This window comes from Oryza brachyantha, chromosome 6 (genome assembly GCF_000231095.2).
Source record: "Oryza brachyantha chromosome 6, ObraRS2, whole genome shotgun sequence".
NCBI lineage: Eukaryota > Viridiplantae > Streptophyta > Magnoliopsida > Poales > Poaceae > Oryza > Oryza brachyantha.
The window spans coordinates 3,329,490-3,354,479 of NC_023168.2; the positions used below are offsets into that span (position 1 = coordinate 3,329,490).

Sequence of the window (24,990 nt, forward strand, 5' to 3'; positions counted from 1 at the left end):
TGAACATATTTCAATTTTATTCCCCTAACATGATGGGTTTAAACTTTAAGGGCCCCTTTGATTTGACGAAAAAAGAATTTTTATAGGACTCCAATTTTATTTCTATACTCCTGTTATTGGTCATTGATGCCATGTATACATATGGATATATAAAAAGTCAAAATATCTTATAATCTGAAACATATGTAATATAGTATTATATGGTCCTCTAAACAAAGGATTGGATCCTATTGAATCTTATGAAATTATTATAGAATGTCTTATTTCATGTGAGTTTTGGAGAGGTCAAATGTCATGAAAAGTTTTCTTTTTTGAGTCATATAGAATGCCTTTATATAACCCCAATCTATCATTTCTGTATTTTTTTCGATGTTATTACCGTCTCCTTTTTACAATATAAGACTTTTTAGTATTGACTAGATGTGTATATATATATATAGTAATGAATATTGATATATAATAAATCTAGGCATAGACTAAGCATCTTAGGGAGTAATTCTCTATTTTACACTTGTATTCCTATCAAAATTATGTTTTCCTATTTTCCGAATGAGCCCGGAGGATAAAATAACATGTAAGAAAATGGAGTAGAAGGGCAGTATATTCATAATCCCATGGAATAAGCTAAAAAAAGACAATATCATGAGCAAGAGAGGCTCCTTTTCCCCAAAAAAGGCAAGTAGCCCACCACACACCGCCGCTCCACGTACACAATCAGAACCGCACAAATTTCACATCCCTTTTTATTTTCTTTTTCCTCTTTTCATTTTTTCTAAAATAGCAAAACCCTAAGAGAAATAGGAAAATAAAACCGCGAGAAAGCAAAATACCAGCGGCCGCCAAGAAATTCCCCCACCTCGCCTCGCCTTCTCCGAGTTTCCCGCATATGCGCCCGCGGAATTTCCCCTAGTTTTTCCCCCCTCGCCTTGTCCCGCGATCTGGGTTTCAAAGCGGCGGCGCGCGCGGCGTCATCGGTTGCGCGGATCACCGGGACGACGTGAGTGGTGGTGGTGGTGGTGGTGGAGTGCAGGGCGGGCGGCGGCGGCGTTGTTGTCGCGTGGGGTGGGGATCCGGTTCTTGGCCGGCCTGATCTTGCGTGGTGAGGTGAGGGATTCGGCTCTTTCTTGATCTGGTGAGGGTTGTTGATTTGATGGAGTTCTTGTTCTGGGGGTGACAAAAATCTGATTTTGAGTGGGACAAGTGCGTGCCTTTTTTTTTTCTTCTTTTTGCAGGTTTCTTGGATTGGGGAGGGGAATGCTGCTGTCGATATGCTAGCCCGCGGAGCCGCGCGGTCGCTGCTCGATCGTCTCCGGCCGCCGCCGCGTCGTCTGGTGGGGAGGAGGGCCCCCGCCGCCATGCCGCCACTGGCGGCCGCCGCCCACCGTGGCTGCTTCTGCAGCCATAGCTGCTCGAATCTGCGCGGGGAGAGTGGTGGGTTTCAGAGGAAGGGCTTTCTTGATCTGGGGATTGGCAGGAGGTTTGCGCCGGGCGGCGCATTGAGCTCCAGGGGGTGCCTGAATTGGCAGGATCGCGGCAGATCCAAGAGGGTGGATGGCGGCGAGGCCCTGAGGATCAAGGCGCAGGTTTTGGCCCCGCAGCGGCAGCTGCTCCATGATTCGGAGGTTCTGCCATTGGAGGAGGTGGGCGCGAAGAGCTTGAACGGGAACGGCGCGTGCCGGCGTGGGAAGCCTCTGGGTTTCCCCGAGCATGGCGCGCCGGCTAAGATGGTGGTCGCCGTCGATGTGGATGAAGGTGTTGTGAAATCATTACGGTTGCAGTTGTTAATATCAATATCTCAATTGTGCAGGCCTGATCTTGTGTTCTTATTGAGTTACTGTTTCATTTGTTACTACCTTTTAGTAGTCGCTTCCATGATCCATATTATGATCTGAATATCATTCCAAAAGAATACCAATAGAAGAATATATCTTGTGATGCCTGTAATTTCCGATTTCATGGCGTTTGATCACCCCTCTGTTCTTGATGTTGATCTTTTCTCATTATATCATCTGCTGCACATCTTACATGCAGTTCTTGGAAGCTTTCTTGCTGCGCTCAACAGATTTATTGCAGACCGTTATTCTTTGAATCACTCGGTATCTGAATACCATGTGTATGAGTTCTTCAAGGTGATTTTGGAATCCAAAACTTTTTGAAGCCCTTAAATTTTCCATCTTTGATCATCTTTCTGTTAAGAAATTTTCTCCATCAGGTAGTTATATCTTTTTGTGTAACTCTATGCAGATATGGAACTGTTCTCGAGAAAGAGGTTTGTCTTGATCCTATGTCTTCATTTCATTTTAGAACTTTTAAATCTTTTTGTTGTGAATATAATAACTCCATATAAAATCAAAAACCTCTCCAAAATGTTGCAGCTAATTTTCTTGTCCATGAGTTCTTTACAACTCATTACTTCCAAGATGGTATACATCCTATCCCTGGTGCTCGAGATGCTCTCCAAAATCTCTCTTCTTTCTGTAGCTTATCTGTTGTAACGTAAGTATCTTTCTGATTTTAGTATTTATCGTGTAATTTTAGTCTTTTAAAAAATATTTTCACTTTGGCTAATCATGTAATTCCATTTTGAAGATCTCGGCAGGATGCAATTAAAAATCACACATTAGACTGGATCGAGAAGTATTATCCAGGGTTATTTGAGCAGATCCATTTTGGGAATCATTTTGCTTTGCAAGGTCAATCAAGGCCCAAATCAGAAATTTGCAGGTAAGATTGTAAATGGGAACTAATCTTTCCAATCATGTGTACCATCTTAAATTTTCACATATAGCATGTGAATACTTCAGTAAAATTACCTTATTTTTTGTGCTTTTGTTTTCGAACATGTTGGACATAGTGCCCCTTTACTGATCTTTCCCCTATATCGCACATTGTCTGATAACAATTACTGTCAGCAATAATATATTTCAGTTGTTGTAATGCTAATAACTCGTTCTCTGTTGACAATGGTACCTCTAGATCTTTTGGTGCTCAGGTTTTGATAGATGACAACCCAAGATATGCTTTAGAGTGTGCTGAGGAAGGCATGAGGGTCCTGCTCTTTGATTACCACAATTCTTACCCTTGGTGCAAAACTGGTGTTGATGAGTCACATCCTCTAGTGACCAAGGTTCAAAATTGGCAAGAAGTTGAGGAAAAGCTTCATTCTTGGGTATTGCCCGAGTGCTGACATACTCGATTCATCATGAGATGCACCATTCTGAGACAAGCAGATGCCTCTTTGGACATTGATTTCTGAAGAAACATGTTCAAGCCATTCCAGTTTCCAGATTTCTAGTGCGATGCGAGCTGAATAGGATCGACAACATCTCTAGCCAAAAATTCCCAATTGAAAGGTTCCTTCATTGCCACAGGCTGGATGAGGGCCTGTAAGGCTCAAGTTATAGACTTCAGTATGTCCCAAATGATTCCAGACAAATTTACAGTGTCGAAGACTGAAAACATCTTCAGTTCTTTTACCCTGTGTTGGGTGTATATATATGGACTGGTTGAAAACTCATGTGACCATGGGAGCGTGTTATATCATTCACTTTCTCGGCTGATGAGGAATTCTTTTCCGAAGGACGATGAAATGTATTTTTTTTAATCGCTGTACATAGGCGATTCCAATAAATCCAGTATTTGAAGTAGTTGTATGCGGCCACTAATCCAGTACTGAACAATTGACGCTGGAGTTTGGACTCAAAAAGTCGTTGCCACCGCAAGCAAGGTCTTGTTAAGTTTCCAAAAAAATTTGCTAAGAACATCACATCGAATTTTTAGATACCTAAATAAAGCATTAAACATTAATGAACCAAAAAACTAATTGCACAGTTATGAGACGGATCTTTTGAGCTTAATTAGTCTATGATTAGCCATAAGTGCTACAGTAATCAACATGTGCTAATGACGGATTAATTAGACTTAAAAAATTTGTCTCACTGTTTCCAGACTAGCCGTGAAATTCGTTTTTTCATTCATGTCCGAAAACCCCTTTCGACATTCGACCAAACATTTAACGTGACACTTCTCCTAAAAATTTTCTCAATCTAAACAACCCCTAACATGCTAAGTTCGTCAAAACAACCCCTAACATACTAAGTTCGTCAGCGTCAATGTCACTGTGATGACAGATCGAAACCTAGGTATACTTTATTGATTTGTTTTGCAAAAACATCCTATCAAGTCAAAATAAATTTCAGATTCTGCCTGAAAACAGTGAGACGAATCTTTTGAGTCTAATTAATCCATCATTAGCACATGTTGGTTACTGTAGCACTTATGACTAATCACATCCTAATTAGGCTCAAAAGATTCGTCTCACGATTTTCCCCATAACTGTGTAATTGGTTTTAATGTTCATATATTTTTAGTGCATTATTTAGATGTCTAAATATTTGATGTGATGTTTTGGGAAAAATTTTTGGTAACTAAATAGACCCTAGTACAAACAATACAGAGAATCAGAACTGGTAAAATATTTGAAAACCAGTCAAGTACAAACAATATAGAGAATCAGAACTGGTAAAATACTCTTCTGCCTTTTGTTCGGATTCTTCTGTTGTTCCACCAACTGAGCGCGTTTGGCCATCTAAACCATCCATTTTTGTTGGTTCTTCAATAGGTGGTAACAGTTCATGCAGTTAAATGTCCTCTGATGTTCATCATCTTTCTTGTACCATATTCTGGCCTGCATTTCCTGCAAATAATGAAATAAAACTTTAGTTTACTACTCATATTAACAATCATATAATATTGTTCAACAAGAAGTCTAACCTGGTCAAGTCGGACACCACTTTCATTTCTTTCTTGAATCTTACTAACATATCCACAATACTTGTTCACGGCTTCTTGAATAGCAGACCAACGGTGCATTAGTGAATTTTCATTGCGTTCTGAAATAAAAGTCTTGTTAGAATGGTAATAATCGTAGATTCTATTCCAGTACGTGGATTTTGGTTGATCAGATCCAGAGACAGGATCCAATGAAACATTCAACCATGCCGACACAAGTAGTTCATCCTCCTCATCGCTGAAATTCTTCGACCTCTTTTGCTTAGGTTTAACAGATGTACAATCAACAGCCGGCGGTTGTTCATCTTCTGGCTGGCTTCCTATGCCACCCAAATCATAATGGTTGATATCTTCATTGACCAAATTCATGTAATACCCCATGCCTGCCATATCTTTTGAATATGAAACACAGGAAAAAACATAACTTTAAGAACATAAAGGTATGTTATTACCAATTTAAACTACATCCAGGTTCTTGGTTCATATGCTAGTTGGGGTCTTGTATCAATGCTAATAATATCACATAAAATGACACAGTGTACAACTAGCTCAAAATTCATGCCCATACTGTTCTGACCGGTGTAAACCCCCCCTCCACACACACCATTATATATATATATATATATATATATATATATATATATATATATATATATATATATATATATATATATATATCATTTATACTCTCCTACATATATTTTAGTTTTTTAGTATCTTAACTCAATCTAGAAAAAAGTGATGCTGTACAGATCAAGCTAGTATTGCAACTAACAACTCACTATGGGTGGTGCCACCACAGTTAACTAGTATATAGTTCAGTTTCTATATCCATCGTATATAATTCAATTAAATTCAGATAAGGTACGTGCGTATAACATATTTCACTAGTTTCACTGCAACACGTAAAGTTCAGTCCATTCATCTCAATTTCACAACACCAGTGCAATCCATTCATTGCAAATGCACAACAACAAGAAATTGTTAGAATCCATCACCTTGTCTCATGTACAAGGTGATGGATACAACTCGTCGGTGGCTGCGGTTCCGCTCATGGCATCAGCTATGTTCGTCACCTCGTCGGCTCTTGATTTTGTCTCCTAAACATCTCCACACAGTCGAAGCTCCAGGACGGGGAGGAGCCAACCCTACTCGATGGACAGGGGGCCTAAATCCAACTTGCAGAGACAAAGATAGGGATGGCGTGGCATGTATTGGCACCGGCGACGGCATTCTTAACCCTACCATCATGGGAGATGAAGGCATCCCATAAACTCGATGCACTGATGGGAAACGACCATGCCCTGCATTCAGATCTAGGGGTACAAGGTAAGCAAAATGGATGATGGTGCACTTACTAGACACCATGGGAGATGGGGGAGTTGGCGGACGACCTCGACCTGCTGCCATGGTCACTGTCGCAGCTGACAAACGAACTTGTCCGGCCCCCTGTTGAGTTGCGCCAGATTGCGGGAGCGACGACGCTGATTTTGTCGGCCGGCTGCCGCGTCTCGCTGGCTGTCCACCGCCCATCGCCGCCTTTCTTCCGCGCGGAAAACTTCTAGCACGCGCGAAGACTTTTCCCCTTGCGCGCGCGACCAATTTCGGGGGCTCCCGTGACCTCCCCAGAAGTACGTACTGAAAACCGCGGAGAAGGGGAGCGCTAGTTTACGGAGGAATGGTAGCGATACGGTTGGAGCTGATTTTTTGCACAAAACCTCCTATTCCTGCTAATTCGGGTGGTTTAGGGGATCCATTGGGCATGCTCTTAGAGCGACATTTTTTTTTAAAAAAAAGGACAGGCCGATTTACTCGCGCAAACAAGATAAGTTATTAATACATACTTGGTTATGTATTAATTATTTTAAACTTGATATATGAGCTTATTTGTGGTTTTTTAAAAAAATTTCTATATTTTTGGGGTGACTGTTGGTCCAGTATATTTTCAAACTGAAAATAGTTTATGAATAAAACTTTTATATATGTGGTTTTAGCAATTTAAAAGTTAAGGCTAGAAAATAAATTACGATGAAAAAACCTCGTCAACTCCAAATTTAAGGTTGGATATTTAGAATTTATCTTATAAATATAATAAATATAAGTAGAAAGGAAAAGACGAGTGAGTTGTTATTTTGCTCAAAACAACTCACCTTTAATGAACCACATAGCATTAAATCATATTCGACAGCTAGTCCATGCCAAAAGGAACGGGGAACACAAGTACACTTGCACACTACAGAGCATTGAAAAATCCTATAACAAGCAAAGAACACATCATTCCTCCATCCACAAATAAAATTATTTTTGTTTATTCTAGTTTATGCCAAAATAAATTTATTTGGAAGTAATAATTGCACTAGAGTTTGTGAAATTAATAAATAAATACATTAGAAGTAGATAAAGTAGGAAATAATTGTATTAAGATTTAATAAAGTTGAGGTTATTTTAGTCTTTTTTGATTTTGCATAGGTATGTGTATAAGGAGTGAAAATAAAGTTATTAATAGGACAGAGAGAGTAACTTACAATGTAATACATTTGTCTCAAAATAAGATTATTTTTTCTCTATTTTCGTTGTACTAAAATAAGTTTATTTTTGAGCAATCACTGCATTGGAGTTGAGTTATAAAAGTATGTAATAAATACACTGTAAACAGACAAAGTGGATAATAGTTGCATTGGAATTTGATAAAAGTGAAGGGTATTCTAGTATTTTGTTTTTGTGTTTGGGATAAGTGAAAATTGAGGTTTTCTTTTGCAAAATATACCATTTGGTTTTTCTTTTTGAAAACCTAAAAGATGATGCCCCACGTAGCATCAAAAGCAATTATAACAAACAAAGGAGATTCTAGCAATGTTATCTGATGACGATTAATCAGATTTATTGGTCATCTGACCTCGATTAGGTCATTCTAAACAATTAGGCCGATCAGAAACATAATCGTCGAATCGAACGATTTGGTCCGATCAATCAGATAATCAGAAGCTCTAACAATCAAGCCGATCAGAATATGATTGGAGTTTTGGGCTAGCCTAGACGGTCTTTTGTCCCTTAGAATTTTATATATAGGGTTTCATGATACATGTTGACGCCATCACTTCTCTCTCGTCTCCCCTGTGTCACCAATTCATTCCCCTACACCGCCATCGCGTATTCGTGTTTTTGCTTTTGCTGTTTTGCATCTTGCCGTCATCGTTTTCACAACACTCTCTGCTTCTCTCCTCCATCGCTTCTCGCCCCCATCCTATTCGGCCTCGCCCCTCTCTTTCTCTGCCTCCAGCTTCTACGGAGTGTTTGACTGACTCTGTCACCTTCCTAGGCAGCTGGGCAGTCGGGCTTGCCTCTGCCTCTCTCAGGTATCGCCCCCTCAAGCAGGATGATCTCCAGATGAGCTCAAAGGCAAATACCATCTGATCATCAAATAATACCTCTACTATTGTATTTTATGATGCACACTAAATGATAAAATGTACTACACTGCTGTACCAATCAGCCTTGACTAATCTTACCTCTACTATTGTATTTTATGTTGCACACTAAATGGTAAATATACTGCACTACAGTACCAATCGCCTTGACTAATCGGGCTAATCAATGATTAATCAGCCTGACCGGTGCCATGGCGATCAGACCCACCAAGCCTGATCGACCGATAAGAAAACCTTGGATGTCAATGTATCAGAAATAGGCCGATCGGTGCCACGGCGATCAAAGTCCGATCCGCTGATCAGCCAACATTAGTTGTCAGTCTATAAGAAATACGAGTATCCGAACCACTAGCATAGATATGCCAAATACAAACAGAACCTTGTGACAAGCAGAAGAGATGTTACAAGGGTTCATTCAGACCCTTAAGACTATCAAGACACATACTAGTCAATGTCAATATGAAGACTCGGATCGATTCAAAAACACATTGTGGAGCACGGATCGATCGAGAAACACGTTGGGAAGAAACGAGGTTTGCAAAAAACACATTGTGAAGACACGAGGTTTGAAAAAGACACCGTGAAGAAACACATGTACAACTTGGTACACTACGGAGCATTAAAATATCCATAATAAGCAGAGAACGCATGTACAATTCAGAGCATCAAAGCAGCTAAGACAAGTAGAAGAGAGGTTATAAGGGCTATCAGAATTACTATAACACAGTATACCCAGACACCCCATCCCTCACCCAGAAGAATTAACACATTCAAACAGAATCAGAATCTATTGGGGTTGTAACGCAACTCAGAACAGAAAATGAAAAGAAAAAGGAAGCATTCCAGTCACACATGCTGTCGGTGCGGAAGCGGGCTAGGAGAAAGGACCTGGAGTGAGAACTCAGAACAGAGAGGGAAACACAAACAAAGATGTTCTGTAGATTCTGTCAAGGGAGGATATGGTTCTACAGATTTACCATCACCAGAGTAGAGTCCAGAGAAGAATCGAGTTACGCAAACCTTGGAAAACTATACAAAATTACGCCCCGGTATCACACTTTCATAGTCTTTTATTTTATTTGTCAAAGTTGCATCAGGGGCAATGCCATCACCGCACCAAAAACTGAAAACATAACCAGCATCATCCAGATAGGCACTCGCTTCTTCTGTTTCCGCTCGCCTGCGGCCTCCACCACAGGTTTTGCTTTGTTGGCTATTGTTGCGGCCAGTTGTTGGACTGCAGGAGATGGTGCTGGGGCAGGGTTTTCCTGAGTTTCTGGTTCTGCCACGGTTTGCTCCATCTGTTTCTGTTGGTTGTATTTCTCAACATACTCGGGGAACATTTTCTTGAAGTGAGGGCAATTTTTGCTGTGGAACAAGAGCAAAGTTTGTTAGCCTTCATCAAATAGTACTAAGGGCTGTTTTGGTTTGCTCCAAAAATATTGGCAATGCCAAAACTTATATGTGTTCTTGGCACATTTTGGTAGCAAACCAAACATCAAGAAAGCACTATTCTAAGTTCCAATAACTTTGTAGGGCACAATTTGGCTTCTAATAAAAAATGGCCCTAGATAAACGCAGCATTTGGGAAGAAGTGCATTCCGACTGAAATTGAGTTGTCTTTATGCCAAGTATCTTACACATAACAATATATGCAAGCACCTCATTTGTGTTGGTCATACTATTATCTTATCACTATTACAAGTATATGATAAAATCCTTCACATAACAGAGCAATTACCTCTCACAATTGTAGGCAAGGGAAGCCTTTGCTAAACGTCTCTTTTCCCCCTCTGTACTCCTTATGCTTCCAGTTGTCAGAGCATCATCCATCTGCGCACAAGAATAACACACATTGAGAAATAAGACCACACCTTCAACCATACAAGTAATCAAAAATTTGCATTTATTTCACAGTTCATACTTGTGAAGGGCTGAAGGCAATGTGGGAAATGGTTTTGTCCCAACTAGAAAATTGTTTAAGCACTACTGAAATTACTCGCATGAAAAATATACCCCCTTAGGTGAAAAATATGTAATTTAGGACAAGATCTGGTCAAACTTTTAAAATTCCAACCATCAATAATTTCTTAAATATTTAGTTTAAATACAAAACAGATGATATACATATATTTCCCCTGAAAAGTACTATCATGATATCATAAACTAATTAGATTTTATAAATGTATTCTAACATAAAATTGGTTGTGGGAATTTTTGAAGTTTGACCAAATCTTGTCCTAAACTACGAATTTTTTTGACTGGAGAGAGTATTAGATTATCAATAAAGAGGGAATCTGCCAGAGTTACGCTAGATTAAGAACTGCATTTTTGCAAGGGAAAATAAATAGTGTTGCTTGGGGGTTAGTAGCAATTAATAGGTCAGAATAAAAGTTCCATCTTCTAATATGTGGGCAGGACGGCCAGCAAATAAAACCAGATGGGAGCCCTTTTTGCTAAGTCTAAGCAGATGCAAATGTAAGAACTTACCATAAATGAAAGGAGACCAGTGAGAATGCTGCAGAACAAGAGTATATGTCAGATTATGAAGAGATAAGCAGAGAAGACTTGTATGGTAAAAATACACACCGCATGATCACTAGAACAGTGGTGAGAACACACATCTCACTGTTAACTAAAAAATAGCGTTGACTCAAAGGAACCACATAAGTATGAATAGAAGCTATAGCTTTGGGAGTTGCTGAATTAGTAGCTGTAGCTATGAGAAAGTAGTAGTGTGGGAGGAAGATTTAGGCTTAGCCAATTCAGTCAAGGGTAATTTAGTTTATACAATGAAAAGACATGGAACTGGACTAGATTCTATATAGATTGAATACGGCTCAGCCGAAAAACTTCCTAAGAGAACGATGTGAGATACATTATGCTCACATACTGAATTTAGTTCATACCTTGCTACAGACCACATAGGATTCCAAGATTCTGGGTGAACTGCAAAAGCATAATAAATTAATAACATAGAAATTATTTCACAAATAAAAAGGCAATCAAAATCTGATGATAGTAAAAAAAAACTTACAATCACTCATTGATAAGCATATTCTTTTGTGAGGGGCAAACCTTCCGCTAGGGGTTGTCATGCTGAACAATAAAATAAGTAAGATGCCAAAACTGAAGTTTGAGTTTTAAAGTGCTCGTTAATCCCAAATCTAATAAAATCTTCTAGCATTCTATAAGAGCAGAAGCATAGCTTTAATAAAAGTAGTTCAGTACTATAAAAAGATGTTCCAGTACCTGATGCTTGGAGGCTTAAAAGGATAATCAGGTGGAAATTTGAGCTTCCCGTAATAATATCCACCTTCAGAGAGGAAATAAAACGTGAAATATTGTTAAAGATAAATTAATCAGCAAAGCACTCGCTGAAGTATAACATAATGTAAAGAGGATGGTTTAGATTTCATATAACTTTTACCTTCAAATGGTGTGCCGGCACTACCTTCAAGTACAAAATCTGGTATATAAAGAAAAATGCACAATTAGTACTTGATACAAGCTTGATAGGAAATGCATTTATAAGCAAGCATAAGCTTATATGACTTGAAGTTGTTTGATATGTATTAGCCTTTTAAGAAAATTGATCCATAAAATTAGCAGGAGGCCACAGTATATATGAAACTGCAAACTATATTTACCATATTTAATGACAACTAATAACCATGCTAGTACAAAACGTATGGCATCATATTACTAAACATGTAATGTCAATGTTATGGTAAAGTCATCATAGTCGCTCCTACAGTACTTATAACCAATTCAGAACCAACAGGTCACCAAAGAATGCATCGTCAATAAACATATGGAAGATGAGGGGTTATGGATCATTGGAGCCTACTCCATAATCAGAATGGGCCATAGAGCAATGCCTCAGGTAATGAGGTGATACAGTGGCACAACTGTATGAGCTATTGCATGATTGCTGAAAGAACATATCCAACAAATGTATCAAACATTTCTTGGACCACAAGTGAAACTTGTCCAATATCTCCAGCCCATGCCCTTAAATACAAAAACAACCAGTCAATCACACAAACGTTCTGGAAACTAATCAACCACACAAAACGTTCTGGCATTAGCATATGTTGCCTTCTATTTGAAGGTTTCTTAAACCGAACTCTCTATATCAATAATCCTTTATGATTCTGTCGTGAATCCTTGGCGCCAGACTGCCAACATTCACTTTCCTCCCATCTCCCGAAGAAAAATATGTTCCATTTTTTGAAAAAAGAGGTACAGCCTGCTTCCGCCATGTTTCTTCAAAAATACATGCTGATGAGTGATTATTGACCCTCCCCACCACATGAGCAAAGGCTCTACAAAATGCGTAGTAATCTGAAGCTAGTTCACAACAACGAATAGGAAGTCATGTGGAAGCTATAATCTCCCAGAGATTTTCCTAAAGCAACATGAAGGAGCCATTAAGCGAAGCATGCACTCGAGTTTGTCTCCCGAAAGCTAAGAAAAGGTGGACTTATACCATGCAAAAACCAAAGAACAAGCAAATATTTCACTAATTCAGCAGAACAAGTTAACTCTAGCAAGAAAAATAAAAAAACAGATGTTCATATTCAAGTCAACACTACACACATTAAGCCCCAACAGCCTAAACCTTATATTTCTGTGCTAGACCGAGCAAAACTAGATTGAGCACATCACGCAGGCTAAAATCGCCACATGAATCTGAAAACATAAAAAACGCATCTACTAGACAGTTTATGCTGCATAAACGCAAGTGTATCCTACGTGGGGTCGATGAACACAATAACAAATGCAATTAGCCGTTTACTCATCATATTAACCACATTAACCAGTCAATAAACGAAACGAATCTACTACGAGTGTAGTCAGCGCAGGATACTTACGCCACTCCAATATGTCGTTGGGCAAAGGGCGAGCAACGATCTGCGGCGGCGGCTCCTGCAACCCCATCCAAACCGAAACAAACCCTCATCAGAACAGAACCGCATCGGAACCAATCGCAACCCCCCCACACACCACCAATCGCGGCCGCGGCGGAAGCTCACCTTGCAGAGCGAGTGGTACTCCTTCTGGAGGCGCTTGAGGCATCCCCTCTCCGCCATCGCACACAAGACCCAGACACGACACGCCGACGAAGACCGCCCAAAACCCTAGCTCAATCCCTCCCCGCCTCCCGCGCCCCGCGCCCGCGCCGCTAGATTGGGGATCCAATTAAGCCCTCCCCCCCGAATCGAGCCGATCGGCGTGGGGGGGTAGATGGGGGGCTCCGGGGATCGAATTGGCCCCGAATCGGGACGCGGGCTGGGGATTCGGGCGGGGCTTCGTCGGATCGGGCGGCGGCGGATCGGGATCGGCGGCCGCGCGTCGTCCCCGGGGAGGAGGGGGAGAGAAGAAGAGGGGAAACTCGCGGCGGAAGAGGAGGAGGAGAGAGAAAAAAAAAGAGAGAGAGAGAGAATCGGATGGGGGATTTTTTTTTTCTTTTTCGTTTTTGTGTTTTTTTTTGCTTGTCGACGGAAATAGGAATAAACATGGTTGGGATTTGGTCGTTGGGATTTATTGGGGTGGGGGCTGTGCTTTGAGATTCGTGCGGGGTTGGTCGTGTGCGGTGAGATGTAGGGGAGGTGACGTGTTTGCTTGGGCTTTATCTTTTTCAGCACGTTTTGGACTCGAGGAGGGTTTGTTTTCCTTTTTTATCTTTTATATTTTTTTCTTTTGAAATTCCTAATGTGCGCTTTTGTTCCTGCTACACAGGAACGTATCGCCAGATTTTGTTTTTTTTTTACCTATTGTGTCTAGAAATTATTTTTATCAATTATGTTATCGACACCGTGAGACACAAAGATATGTCCATGTGTACAGATTTTATCCAGTGAAATTGAATCACAAACAAATACAATCCTAAATAACCATTGGTCGAGTGGCGCATGGAAGGCATAAGATAATGTCAAAGTTCTTGTTGTCTTTCTAGTAGCAATTGAGCGGACCGAATCGGAGGATCTTTGTACATTCGCTAGCCTATTAATTCACGAGTTCAGACTCACTGTTTGTTAAACATGATTACATATTGAGATACACTGATTAGTTTTAGTTTGAAACAATAACTTTGTTACAAAATCATAATAAACTAACATGACGATAGAAATTTTATCATAAATTATGATAAATTAATTATGCAACTGTGAGTAAGCACCCTCAATCATTTTTTTTCTTTTTTTTCTTGTAATATAAAAGTTTGGACATAAACATGTTCGGTTTATTGGGTGCTATTGACCCATGGTTTTTGGCCCCCTATTAGTAGCACATACCTGTAGAAGTCAAATTACTTGTATATTTATGAAGCGATATATCCTATATTAATATATATTTTTATTTTTTTAAAAAATATTAATGACTATTTAGATATTATGTAAGAAAAATGTTGATATTTAATGAGCTACGGAAAATACTTTGTCCAATAAACAAAGACCATGTTTAGTTCCCAAAAAGTTTTCTCATAAACATAACGTCAAATTTTTGGACATCTAAATGGAGCATTAAATATATATAAACATTAAAACTAATTACACAGTTATGGGGTAAATCGTGAGACGAATCTTTTGAACCTAATTAGTATGTGATTAGCCATAAGTGCTACAATAACTTATATGTGCTAATGACAGATTAATTAGGCTCAAAAGATCCGTCTCGCAGTTTCTTGGCAGAATTTGTAATTTATTTTATAATTAGACTACATTTAATACTTTAAATATGTGTGTCTGTATATCCAATATATGATGTTTTTGTAAAAATATTTTGCAAACTGATCCAGGCCTGAGAGAAACATATATACCCTGGGTAACGGTACTGGGCTGAATAGAGCCCAGCCCAGCCCAACTGGGGTGTTTAGGACTTGCAACCATACTACGGAATGTGGTTATGAGTATTGTCATGGCCCTGCTGCAACCATATCAAGTACCCAAGGTGGTTACAAGCGATCATGATGCCTTTCGCCGTTACAACCACACGATTTTAAGCCGCTGGATCGTCCAAATCCAATCTCTGCCCAATGCGTTTCGAAGGTTAACGATGCATCGTCTTCCTCCTGAACGAGACTCACAGTCACTAACCCACTTCTTTCAAAAGAAAAACAGTCACTAACCCACCACATTGATATACGGTTCTCGTACCAGTTAGTTGAAATTAGAGGATAATATATAGAAGTGTGTCCAACGACTCATTCAAATTTAATCATCTATATATCTATTTAAATAACTATTAAAAATAATTTATCGTCTAGGTTAGGAATTTTTTTTATCACTACTTCTGTATGATAGGGAAAGACATACATATCATACGTGGATTAGTATAATTTAGGATATTACTCTACCCTTATAATGATACCATCCTTCTCTTAAGTTCCTTTTCCACTCTTATGGAATAGAATACTGGTATTTTACTGGAATCCATACATAAATCGTATTTGTTTATTGTTAGTTAGACAGTGAATTTAATATAATTAGAATTCGTACTTTAAAAATCCGCTCTCATCTTTAGACCCCAAAAGCGGATTTTGATAGTAACCTAACAAAAAAACCAAGCAAGGCAAGCGCCCTTTTTACTAAATTAAAGTTTTCTTTTTTTTTGTTAAGCCCTCTTTTCTCCATCTTTGTACTATAACAAATCATTCACTTCCTCTCTAGCATATACTATCCGAGATTATGTTATATATCCATTTAGAGTGAGCAGAAAGAAACTCCAAATTTAAAGTTTCTCACTCCATATGGATGGTAGCTAACCATAGAGGAGATGTTGGAGGAACCGTTGGAACATTTTTTAGTGTTCATCAATTTATTTTATTAATGAAGTATGAGATGGATGAATTACTATGCATTTCTCTAAGCCACAATATACGTTTTCCTTCCTCTCAGCCTACAAGTTGTCTCACACTCTTCACAAATATAGATGGCCAGAGGCTCAACGGCCTGGCCCAAACACAACATGACATGATGGGTGTCAGGGTTGTGCCTGGGCGATATCTTGGTACGATGGGTCGGCCCGACACGGTCCAGTCCAAAGAGTATGAAAGAAATTAGTCAAGGGACTTAAATTAGCTAATTAGCCATATAAGGCTTAGTTTAAAGAGAAAGTTATGCAAAATAGACTTATTCTAGCCATATGAAACACAACGTAAATAAACTTTTCTAGCCATATAAAGACAGCCCAAAGAGTTGAGAGAGTACAAATAGACTTATTTACTTGAGAAGCACGATGGGCTGGCCAACCCGACGTAGCCCGAGTCTTATTGGGTCATGTCTATGCTTTTGGTGCAGCCCATGGATGGGCCCGGCCCACCGTGTTGGTTGGGCCCCAACAGATTTCGTCCCAGTCCGATTTGTGCTGGGCCGTGCCGTCCTATATGGCCATCTATATTCACAGACGAGCCAATGGCGTGTAGTTCATGTGCGTATCACATTGTCATTAGCTGTCTAATGGGATGATCTTTTTTCCCCGTCAAGAATTTCAGCAACAGTTTGGAGCTAGCTTTGAGCGTACTCGTGCAAGTAGCAACAAGCCGACACCTCTATCCACGAGTACAAAAATGGCAACTGACACTAGTCTATCTAGTACCATCAGCAACTGCCACATGCAGTAACAAACACACACTGGTGGAGCTCGAGCTCACTCTCGGTCGAGATCGAGTGGCTCGAGCTAGATTTTCCGGGCTGTTTGGTCGCCGCCATGGCGACGCTCTCGCCGCCGCCGGTGCTCGTCGTCTTCCTCCTCGGCGTCCTGCTGCTGGCCACGGCGACCACCACGGAATGCCACCGTCACGGTCACGGCAGGCGCCACCGCCATGAATCAAAGGCCGGCGCCGCGGCGAAGGCTACGCCGGCGGGTGCGGTGGACGTCGATGCCATCTGCCGCACCACCCCGCACCCGGACTCCTGCCTCGCGTCGACCGCCGCGCACCTCGACGCCGTCTCCACCGCTTCGGCGGCGTCGGCGTCGGCGTCGGCCATCTCGGTGCAGCTGCTCCCGCCGAACATCCTGTCCGTCGCGCTCGCGTCGCTCCGGGGCGCGGTCTCCGCCGTGTCGTCGCTCTCCCCCGTGCTCTCCTCCGCGCTCTCGGCACCGCCGCCGTCCTTGCCGTCGGGCGCGTCGCCGCTCCGCCGCGGCGCGGCGCAGGACTGCCTGGAGCTCCACTCGGCGACGCTCGCCTCCCTCTCGCTGTCCGCCTCGCTGCTCGCGTCACCCGGCGAGGGCCTCCCCGCCGTGCGCGCCCACCTCGCGGCGGCGCTCACCAACAAGGCCACGTGCCTCGACGGGCTCGCCGGCGCGTCCGGCCCGGAGATGGACGGCCTCCAAGCCTCCCTCGACGACGCCTACGCCCACGTCACCAACTCGCTCTCCCTCGTCGCGAGCCGCGGCGACAGCGGCCCCGGCGGATCGGCGGCGAGCTTCGCGGCCGCCGTGGCCAAGATCATCCACCACAACCGCCGCCTGCTCGACGACGACGCCGACTACAGCGACAACGGCGGGGACGACGACAACAACTCCGGCGACGACAGCACGGTGGTGATCACGGTGGCGAAGGACGGGAGCGGCAACTACCGCACGGTGGGGGAGGCGGTGGCGGCGGCGCCGAACAACAGCGCGGCGAGGACGGTGATCCGCGTGAAGGCCGGCACGTACGAGGAGAACGTGGAGGTCCCCCCTTACAAGACGAACATCGCCCTCATCGGCGACGGCCGCGACACCACCGTCATCACCGGCAGCCGCAGCGCCGCCGACGGCTGGACCACCTTCCGCTCCGCCACCTTCGGTAAGCAGCACGCCATCATCCACATCCATCCACACCTCGTAAACAGCAAACGCATCCCGTGAGCTCGCTCGCGGCTCGCCACCTTCTTCGTCGCCATGCATGCGCCGTGTCAGTCCGGCAGATGCTCGGATTGGGAACGTGCGATCCGTCTTGGCCGGTCCGAACGCATGCATGGGGACGAAGACGATGCCTACGTGGGCCCCACTCCGCAGTGGGTGTGACGCGGATGTTTGGCCAAACCGATCACGTGCACCATGACACGGCGATCTCGCCATGGATCTACGCAGATTTGAGCTTAGATATCGCTGTCACTTTTGTCAGAATGTCTGAAAACCCTAGCTAGCTAGCGTCCAAGAAGGATTCGACGACGACGAGTGCACTGACAAGATTGTGTCTTTGACGCGCAGGGGTGTCGGGCGAGGGATTCATGGCGAGGGACGTGACGTTCCGGAACACGGCCGGGGCGGCGAAGGGGCAGGCGGTGGCGCTGCGGGTGAGCGCCGACATGGCGGCGGCGTACCGGTGCGGCGTCGACGGGCACCAGGACGCGCTGTACGCGCACTCGTTCCGGCAGTTCTACCGCGAGTGCGCGCTCTCCGGCACCGTCGACCTCGTGTTCGGCAACGCCGCGGCGGTGCTCCAGGCGTGCGCGCTCGTCGCCAGGAACCCCGTCGCCGGCCAGTCCAACGTGCTGACGGCGCAGGCGAGGGGGGACCCCAACGAGGACACCGGCTTCTCCGTGCACAACTGCACGGTGTCCGCCTCGCCGGAGCTGGTCGCCGGCACGCGCACCTTCCTCGGCCGGCCATGGCGCCCCTACGCGCGCGCCGTCGTCATGGACTCCTACCTCGGCCCGCTCGTCGACCGGGCCGGGTGGGTCGACTGGCCCGGCGCCGAGCCCGGCCGTGCCGACACGGTGTACTTCGGCGAGTACGGCAACGGCGGCCCGGGCGCCGCCACGGACGGCCGCGTCGGGTGGACCGGATTCCACGACATGGGCTACGACGAGGCGGCCCAGTTCTCCGTCGACAACCTCATCTCCGGCGACGAGTGGCTCGCCGCCACCTCCTTCCCCTACGACGACGACGTCTGACCACACGTACTCCATCCATCTCACCGGAGAAAATCCATTGTTCAACCCGACCCATGCATTGTTGTACTCTACACCTGTGTTAATTAATTACCACGAGTAAATCTCAACAATGCTGCGGTTAGTTTAATCACCATGTTACCAGACTCCAGAGTAATCTTTGCACTGTACACTGCAGATTTCCTCTTTTTTGTTTACAACACACACAAAAAAGAGAGTGCCTTTATGGTACTCTCTACTACTAGTAAAAATAATTCTGATTTGATTTATTTTTATCAGATGATTTAGATCTATTTCTACAGCTATCTCACTTGACTATAGTAGAAACATAGAATGGTATAATTGCTAAAAAAATATGAGCTTAGAGTAGTAAAATTATATATTTGCACGCATGCAGAACGATGCAACATCGAATACGTGCTAGGTAGTGATGAGATCTGATGGATGGATAAAACCTCGTAATGAAGAATTGATAAAAATCATAAATACCAAAAATTACCCCTAGTTATTGAGTCAGTAAAATACTAAAATATCCTTATAAACAGACGGTGCATATCACTACTATTAAATAGCTCCATAGTGTTTCAAAAAAAATCCTGACAAATTTCGGTGATAATGGTTGTATTTCATACTAGTTCTTTCTAAAGAATCTGGAGCATAATAATGGTTGTTCTTGAAGCTGATTATTGATGATGACACGGTGTAAAAGAGAGGTTAAGGGGGGACACTCTGAATGGCTCCAACGATGTCGACAGGCAGATAACTCTGAAGTCTGAACTACCAACTTCAGAGCTCAGACTCTTACATGGGCAATGAGGGTCTCACTAATTTATCACCAGTGGGCGCTAATCTATTGATCTCTTGTTTTTTTGTTAATCGAACTCACCAACTGGCTATGTTGTCAATGATTGAAATGATCATGCACAAAAGTGTGTTCTTCCCAGCAGAATGAAAAAAAAAAACAGGCGAGAGGATCTCTTTCTGAATTTTGATCAAGTTCTCCATAAACCAATTTACTGCTTTTAATGGCTTATATGGTGCACTGAGCAGGCAAAACCAAAGCTCTACTGCTGATAAATTAGCCAAACTATATACAGATTACATAGTACATAACTATTACAGTACTGCATCTTCAGTATCCTTCAACTTCAGACCTCGAAATTATTCTTAGAGATTTGCTCCGGTTCGATAAAAAGTATCTCGAGTATCTATCTTACAATACATGATTATTGATAAATTCTTTCTCAGATCTGCCACTTCTGATCATTCTCGAGCTGAAGAACATCAGCATCTTCGAAGACCCGGAACGTCGCCAGCTCGATGAAATCAGTGATCTGAACACCCACAGGCCTGCTTTTTTTTTTCAGAGGAACAGAAGGAAGCATGATCAGACAACCCCAACCAAAATTTCATCAAAACAACAAAAACTTTTGAACAGAACATTTCAAATGCTGCATCTTGCCATGGGAAGCAGGCCTTCTCCGGCAACCTCATTCCAAGCCTGGGGCCTTCATCATACCCTTCGCAGACCAGCTCCCCCTTCTCATCTCTGTAGCACACAATCCCTCTCAACTGGTCCTCGAACACCTGCAATTTCAGACAAGAAAAGTTCAGAGCAAAAGTTAATTAATTGGGAAAAGATCACTCACCCACACACACACACAACTACTTTTCTTGATCATGGACAGGACAGGCTTGCCTTCTTGCTAGCGGTTGCAGCAAAGGAGAGCTGTGGTGGTGAGCTGCTGCTGCTGCTGCAGCCATGGGAGGAAGCAGCTCTGAACCTTAGGGCTGCTGCCTTCCTGGTGCCAAATCTTGGGCTGCTGGCCTCCATGGAGGAAGGATGGAGCTGGTGATGGAGGAAGGAGCAGCTCCTGGTTGCCATTTTGGTTTCTGGTGAGAAGGTTTGGTGTTCATCTTTCTGAAGAGGTTAATATAGTGGAAGAAAAAAAGTGGGGTGGGGTGTGCTAATCATAAGAACTTAGGAAGGAGCAGAAGGGTTATTTAATTGCAGATTAGAGCCCCGATTCGTCGCATTCCCTCCACTGTGTTAATTATTTAAAGTGTTGCTTGCTTGTCGCTGAGAAACTTCATTTATGAGCCATATTTTTTGGTGTTAAAAAGCTCGTAAAGTCGTACTACTTGTGGAGTTGTGGTTGCTTGAACTGTAGCCAGATTTAAATTTTAGAACTTTATTTTACGATTAATTTAGTTTTCTTTTTGCTGACACTCATCCTGATTTAAATAATTTAGTTTTTTCTTAACTCTCAGGTCTTTAAACTGTTAAAAGTAGATGGGTAAAAATTTTGTACAAAAACTATATTCTGCTGTATCACTTTCGGCTTATATGTACCGATAATTTTTACTTTTTTGCATAGTCCATAAATATATAGTTGTATACGAGTGATTGTTTGAAAAAAGCCAAACAACATATTCGCAAATAAAAAAAAATCTAAAGATAAAACTTATATATATTCTTAGCGATCTAAGGTTAGAAAATAAACATCAGTGAAAAACCTTAAAATTAACTCTAAATTTAAGAATAAAAATTCAAATTTTGGCATGTAAGTATAATAATTAGTGAAAAGACAGAGCGGTTAGTTGGTCCGGATATTAATTAGGAGTTTATATTTCAGCTGGCAATAAGTTCGATGTGTTTTCACAAAAATCAACGACTTTATTGAACCAGGAACGTATAATCCCTCTTATTATCATTAATATAAGGTATCGCTTCACCATCAAAGAAAAATTCTCACATATTTGTCTTCTTCCTTGTTTTGTTGTTTTGAAATTTGATCGATGCATGGAAGAAGCAATGGTGCAGCTGATGGTTTTGTCGCTGCGCTCCATGAATCTCCTCATTGGGTTGGCTGGACCCCAGGTCATTACCCCACTGTCATGAAAACGTTATCATTGCAGTTGTTGATAATGTTTCTTAATCAGCCAGACAGTCCAATTGCTAACCCTTATCCTGTGACGTGCAAAACATAATTACTAAACAAGTGTTTAGTCATCTTAATTATTATCTATTGGGTCAATGGTTAATCTGTGTAGTAAAACTCGTGAAATCGTGGATGATTTAGTTTGTTCTGGACAGTTGATTTGATGCGTTGTATTGAGGGGGTGTTCAGCGGGTGAAAATTTTTTTACGTCACATCAGACGTTTGACCGAATGTTAAAATAGATTTTTAGACACGAATGAAAAAACGAATTTCACGACTGACATATAAACCGCGAGACAAATCTTTTGAGGCTAACTAATCTGTCATAAGCGCATGTGGATTGCGGTAGCACTTATGGCTAATCACGTACTAAAGATTCGTCTCATAATTTCTTACATAACTGTACAATTAGTTTTTCATTTTATCTGTGTTTAATACTCTATTTAGATGTCTAAAGATTCGATGTGATATTTTTGGATAAAATTTTTTGGGAACTAAACAGCCCCTAAGTTTAACACGAAAAAGTTATGTGTTTGAATTGAATTTATAAAATTATAAACAATGTCAATCAACCATGAGTACCGGTTCGACTGGGCAGCCTGACGGTCGGAACGGCAGACTCCAGAGCATAATCGGTTTTTGAGATAATTTATGTTTCACGGTGATTGCTTAATGATTATGGTTTCTAGATGTTCTGTATGCGTGTGATATACCGTTCATATGCTCCTCCATCTCATAATATAAGATATAACTATTTTTTCTTTGTCCCATAATATAAAACGTGGATGCAAACATGCATTAACTACCACATTCTTCAACAACAAAACGTCCAACCGCATTACATGTATACATACATATATTTAGGTAATTTAAACGAGAAGATGATTATAACTCTTTGTGTTTGAGTTAGTGCTAGTTACGCCGTATATTATAGGATGGAGGAAGCATGTGTTAAGTTGTGAAAGAACTCATATGCATTCATTATTTGTTCATGTGGTGTATCTTAGGCCGTGGGAGCAATAATGGTGACGGATCTAGAGTTAATTTCGGAGAAGTTGGAGTCCAATGATCAAGAAGAACATGCGAGAGACTCAAACTATAGAACAATGCACATGAAGATGAGGATTCCATATGACATATCAAAAGGATTTGTATGAATATGGAAAGAGGAGTTGAATTTTGATGGAGCACAAGATTGAAGATATTGAGTAAGAATTTGCGTAGAGATTGGATAGGAGTCAATTTCTCGTAGGGTTCACATCTTTTGTGTAACACGGGTATAAATGATGATCGATCTAGGTTTAGGCCAGTTGTATCACTTTTGAGAGCAAAAAGTGTTTAGACTTAAGCTACAATTTATATTCAAAAGTTAAGAGAAGAATCCCACAATTGCACTTTGTAAACACATCTTGATAAAAATAACCCTAATGCAAATATTACTACGAACAACAATAATAATATTGTTGTGGCTCGTGAATTCCATACTTCTAATAATATGCATGTGCATGGTAAAAAATACATGGTGGACAATAATATGCGTGTGAGATGTGACATTGTTATTTGTTTTAATTAGTTGATATATGCCGTTTGTTATTGGTATGGTGAAAATACGTGTTAGATTTAAATTATTCTTGCTGTTGTGATCACTATGATGTGATATTTGTCTCTGCCTAATAGGACCCATGACCCGACGGGTACCTAGTGGACGTGTTCGTGGATACAAAACTATATCCACAGATATACTCATGGACCGGTAAAAGTTACGGTTATAGTATTTACCCGACCCGCTGCCATCTCATTCGAATGGCCTTTGAACAGCTAGAATTGACTGAAATGCATGGTACCGCTTGGTGCGTGCAATTTTGGATGGTAAAATATCACATTCTACCCATCTCAACTTATATCGGAATAGAATTGACAAGCTCAATTGGCAGTATATGCTACGTTTGAATGATGATGGAGACATGAACAAAAATCATACAACATGCATAGACAGTAGTAGTACTTATGCATGCCAAGACAATATGCATAGGGACTTCTCTTTGGCGCATTTTAACTGCCTGAAGAGGCTCGCAACCGCATGAATGATTGAAGTGTTGAACGTAGTTTGTCTGCAGTACTTACGTACGGAGTACCTTTCAAGGTTCTACATGGTCATGATCCCTTGTCAGCCCAAGCCCTAGTACTATCCTTATCATTTGAGTTTTTTTTACCATTCTTTTAAAAAGTATACTGAGATACAGTAACTATATTTTTAGCGTAAAAATTTAATATCTTGAAGTCCAATATACCAGAATTTTATACTAAAATTTTTTAGTAATGTTAAGAAAAGCCCCAATCATTGTTATATGTTCCAATTGTTCACGTATTTTTACTACTTGTGATATGTTGCAGCAGAATTTAGTTATAAACATGGTAATCTATCCAAATCCATGATGTCGTTCGTTACTCCTTTTCCTAGCTATTCTTCCCCGACTCAAAACAGTAAAACCTACTACTATGGATGTGTTTACTAGTTAGTATCCTTTTGTAAATTATTTTGCAAGAAGTTCGTATCAGGATTTAGGGTGTAACGACAAGGCTTTTTTCTAAAACCTAAGCCAGCGTGTGCAGGTGTTATATCAAGAATAGTTCAGAAGAATATTTACGACGGATTTACAAAAAGAAGACTCCAGCGCGCGCTAAGTGCGATCAACGATTCTTAAAATGATATTCTCCCAAGATCGTTCGCTCCATATGGTTTCCACAAATTGATTTCGTCGGCGATCTTTCACACTATGGCCCCGCTCTTTTCAACTTTTTTTTATTAGCCCACACAAAATTAGAAATACGATTATGATTAATTGAGAATTAAATAGTAAAAAATTGAAAATTGATTTATTTGATTTTTAAAGAAATTTCTTATATAAAATTTTTGCACGAAACACACTATTTAATAGTTTG

General features: G+C 41.6%; 4 protein-coding genes across 6 annotated transcripts; 2 read left to right on the top strand and 2 right to left on the bottom strand.

Annotated features, from left to right (window-relative positions):
• The first annotated feature begins 802 nt into the window (after window positions 1-802).
• Window positions 803-3,729, top strand: LOC102704151. 2 transcript variants are annotated; one of them, XM_015837922.2, is made up of 7 exons: window positions 803-1,132; window positions 1,233-1,752; window positions 2,032-2,129; window positions 2,245-2,269; window positions 2,376-2,496; window positions 2,590-2,724; window positions 2,977-3,729. In XM_015837922.2, exons 2-7 carry the CDS (start codon window positions 1,269-1,271, stop codon window positions 3,185-3,187), a joined length of 1,074 nt encoding a protein of 357 aa, XP_015693408.2. In that variant the 5' UTR covers window positions 803-1,132; window positions 1,233-1,268; the 3' UTR covers window positions 3,188-3,729. The 2 variants fall into 2 exon arrangements, with proteins under 2 accessions (XP_015693408.2, XP_006655871.2); XM_006655808.3 differs by having other exon boundaries at window positions 803-1,104.
• Window positions 3,730-9,132: 5,403 nt separating this feature from the next.
• Window positions 9,133-13,656, bottom strand: LOC102704426 (ubiquitin-conjugating enzyme E2 34-like). The gene is made up of 9 exons (XM_006655809.3): window positions 13,259-13,656; window positions 13,097-13,151; window positions 11,650-11,688; window positions 11,472-11,535; window positions 11,257-11,318; window positions 11,129-11,168; window positions 10,710-10,737; window positions 9,961-10,052; window positions 9,133-9,587 (listed from the first exon to the last, which is right to left on the bottom strand). Exons 1-9 carry the CDS (start codon window positions 13,313-13,315, stop codon window positions 9,302-9,304), a joined length of 723 nt encoding a protein of 240 aa, XP_006655872.1. The 5' UTR covers window positions 13,316-13,656; the 3' UTR covers window positions 9,133-9,301.
• A 3,101-nt stretch (window positions 13,657-16,757) lies between these two features.
• LOC102705169 (pectinesterase-like) lies at window positions 16,758-19,398 on the top strand. The gene is made up of 2 exons (XM_040524801.1): window positions 16,758-18,015; window positions 18,423-19,398. Exons 1-2 carry the CDS (start codon window positions 16,932-16,934, stop codon window positions 19,106-19,108), a joined length of 1,770 nt encoding a protein of 589 aa, XP_040380735.1. The 5' UTR covers window positions 16,758-16,931; the 3' UTR covers window positions 19,109-19,398.
• A 750-nt stretch (window positions 19,399-20,148) lies between these two features.
• LOC102704708 lies at window positions 20,149-21,110 on the bottom strand. Of its 2 annotated transcripts, none has more exons than XM_015838447.2 (3): window positions 20,805-21,110; window positions 20,547-20,692; window positions 20,149-20,455 (listed from the first exon to the last, which is right to left on the bottom strand). In XM_015838447.2, exons 1-3 carry the CDS (start codon window positions 20,988-20,990, stop codon window positions 20,350-20,352), a joined length of 438 nt encoding a protein of 145 aa, XP_015693933.1. In that variant the 5' UTR covers window positions 20,991-21,110; the 3' UTR covers window positions 20,149-20,349. The 2 variants fall into 2 exon arrangements, with proteins under 2 accessions (XP_015693933.1, XP_006655873.1); XM_006655810.3 differs by having other exon boundaries at window positions 20,568-20,692; window positions 20,805-21,091.
• Between the last annotated feature and the right edge of the window lie 3,880 nt (window positions 21,111-24,990).

What these genes read in the sequence shown, in the direction of transcription:
- LOC102704151 (XM_015837922.2), top strand. Translation starts at nt 1,269, where the DNA reads ATGCTAGCCCGCGGAGCCGCGCGGTCGCTGCTCGATCGTCTCCGGCCG. An exon ending in ATGTGTATGAGTTCTTCAAG is followed by an intron (nt 2,130 to 2,244) that starts GTGATTTTGGAA and finishes AACTCTATGCAG; the next exon opens with ATATGGAACTGTTCTCGAGA. An exon ending in TGTAGCTTATCTGTTGTAAC is followed by an intron (nt 2,497 to 2,589) that starts GTAAGTATCTTT and finishes TCCATTTTGAAG; the next exon opens with ATCTCGGCAGGATGCAATTA.
- LOC102704426 (XM_006655809.3), bottom strand. Translation starts at nt 13,315, where the DNA reads ATGGCGGAGAGGGGATGCCTCAAGCGCCTCCAGAAGGAGTACCACTCG. An exon ending in TTTAAGCCTCCAAGCATCAG is followed by an intron (nt 11,319 to 11,471) that starts GTACTGGAACAT and finishes TTTATTGTTCAG; the next exon opens with CATGACAACCCCTAGCGGAA. An exon ending in CTGGTCTCCTTTCATTTATG is followed by an intron (nt 10,053 to 10,709) that starts GTAAGTTCTTAC and finishes TCTTGTGCGCAG; the next exon opens with ATGGATGATGCTCTGACAAC.
- LOC102705169 (XM_040524801.1), top strand. Translation starts at nt 16,932, where the DNA reads ATGGCGACGCTCTCGCCGCCGCCGGTGCTCGTCGTCTTCCTCCTCGGC. An exon ending in CTTCCGCTCCGCCACCTTCG is followed by an intron (nt 18,016 to 18,422) that starts GTAAGCAGCACG and finishes TTTGACGCGCAG; the next exon opens with GGGTGTCGGGCGAGGGATTC.
- LOC102704708 (XM_015838447.2), bottom strand. Translation starts at nt 20,990, where the DNA reads ATGGCAACCAGGAGCTGCTCCTTCCTCCATCACCAGCTCCATCCTTCC. An exon ending in CTGCAACCGCTAGCAAGAAG is followed by an intron (nt 20,693 to 20,804) that starts GCAAGCCTGTCC and finishes CTGAAATTGCAG; the next exon opens with GTGTTCGAGGACCAGTTGAG. An exon ending in CAAGATGCAGCATTTGAAAT is followed by an intron (nt 20,456 to 20,546) that starts GTTCTGTTCAAA and finishes AAAAAAAAGCAG; the next exon opens with GCCTGTGGGTGTTCAGATCA.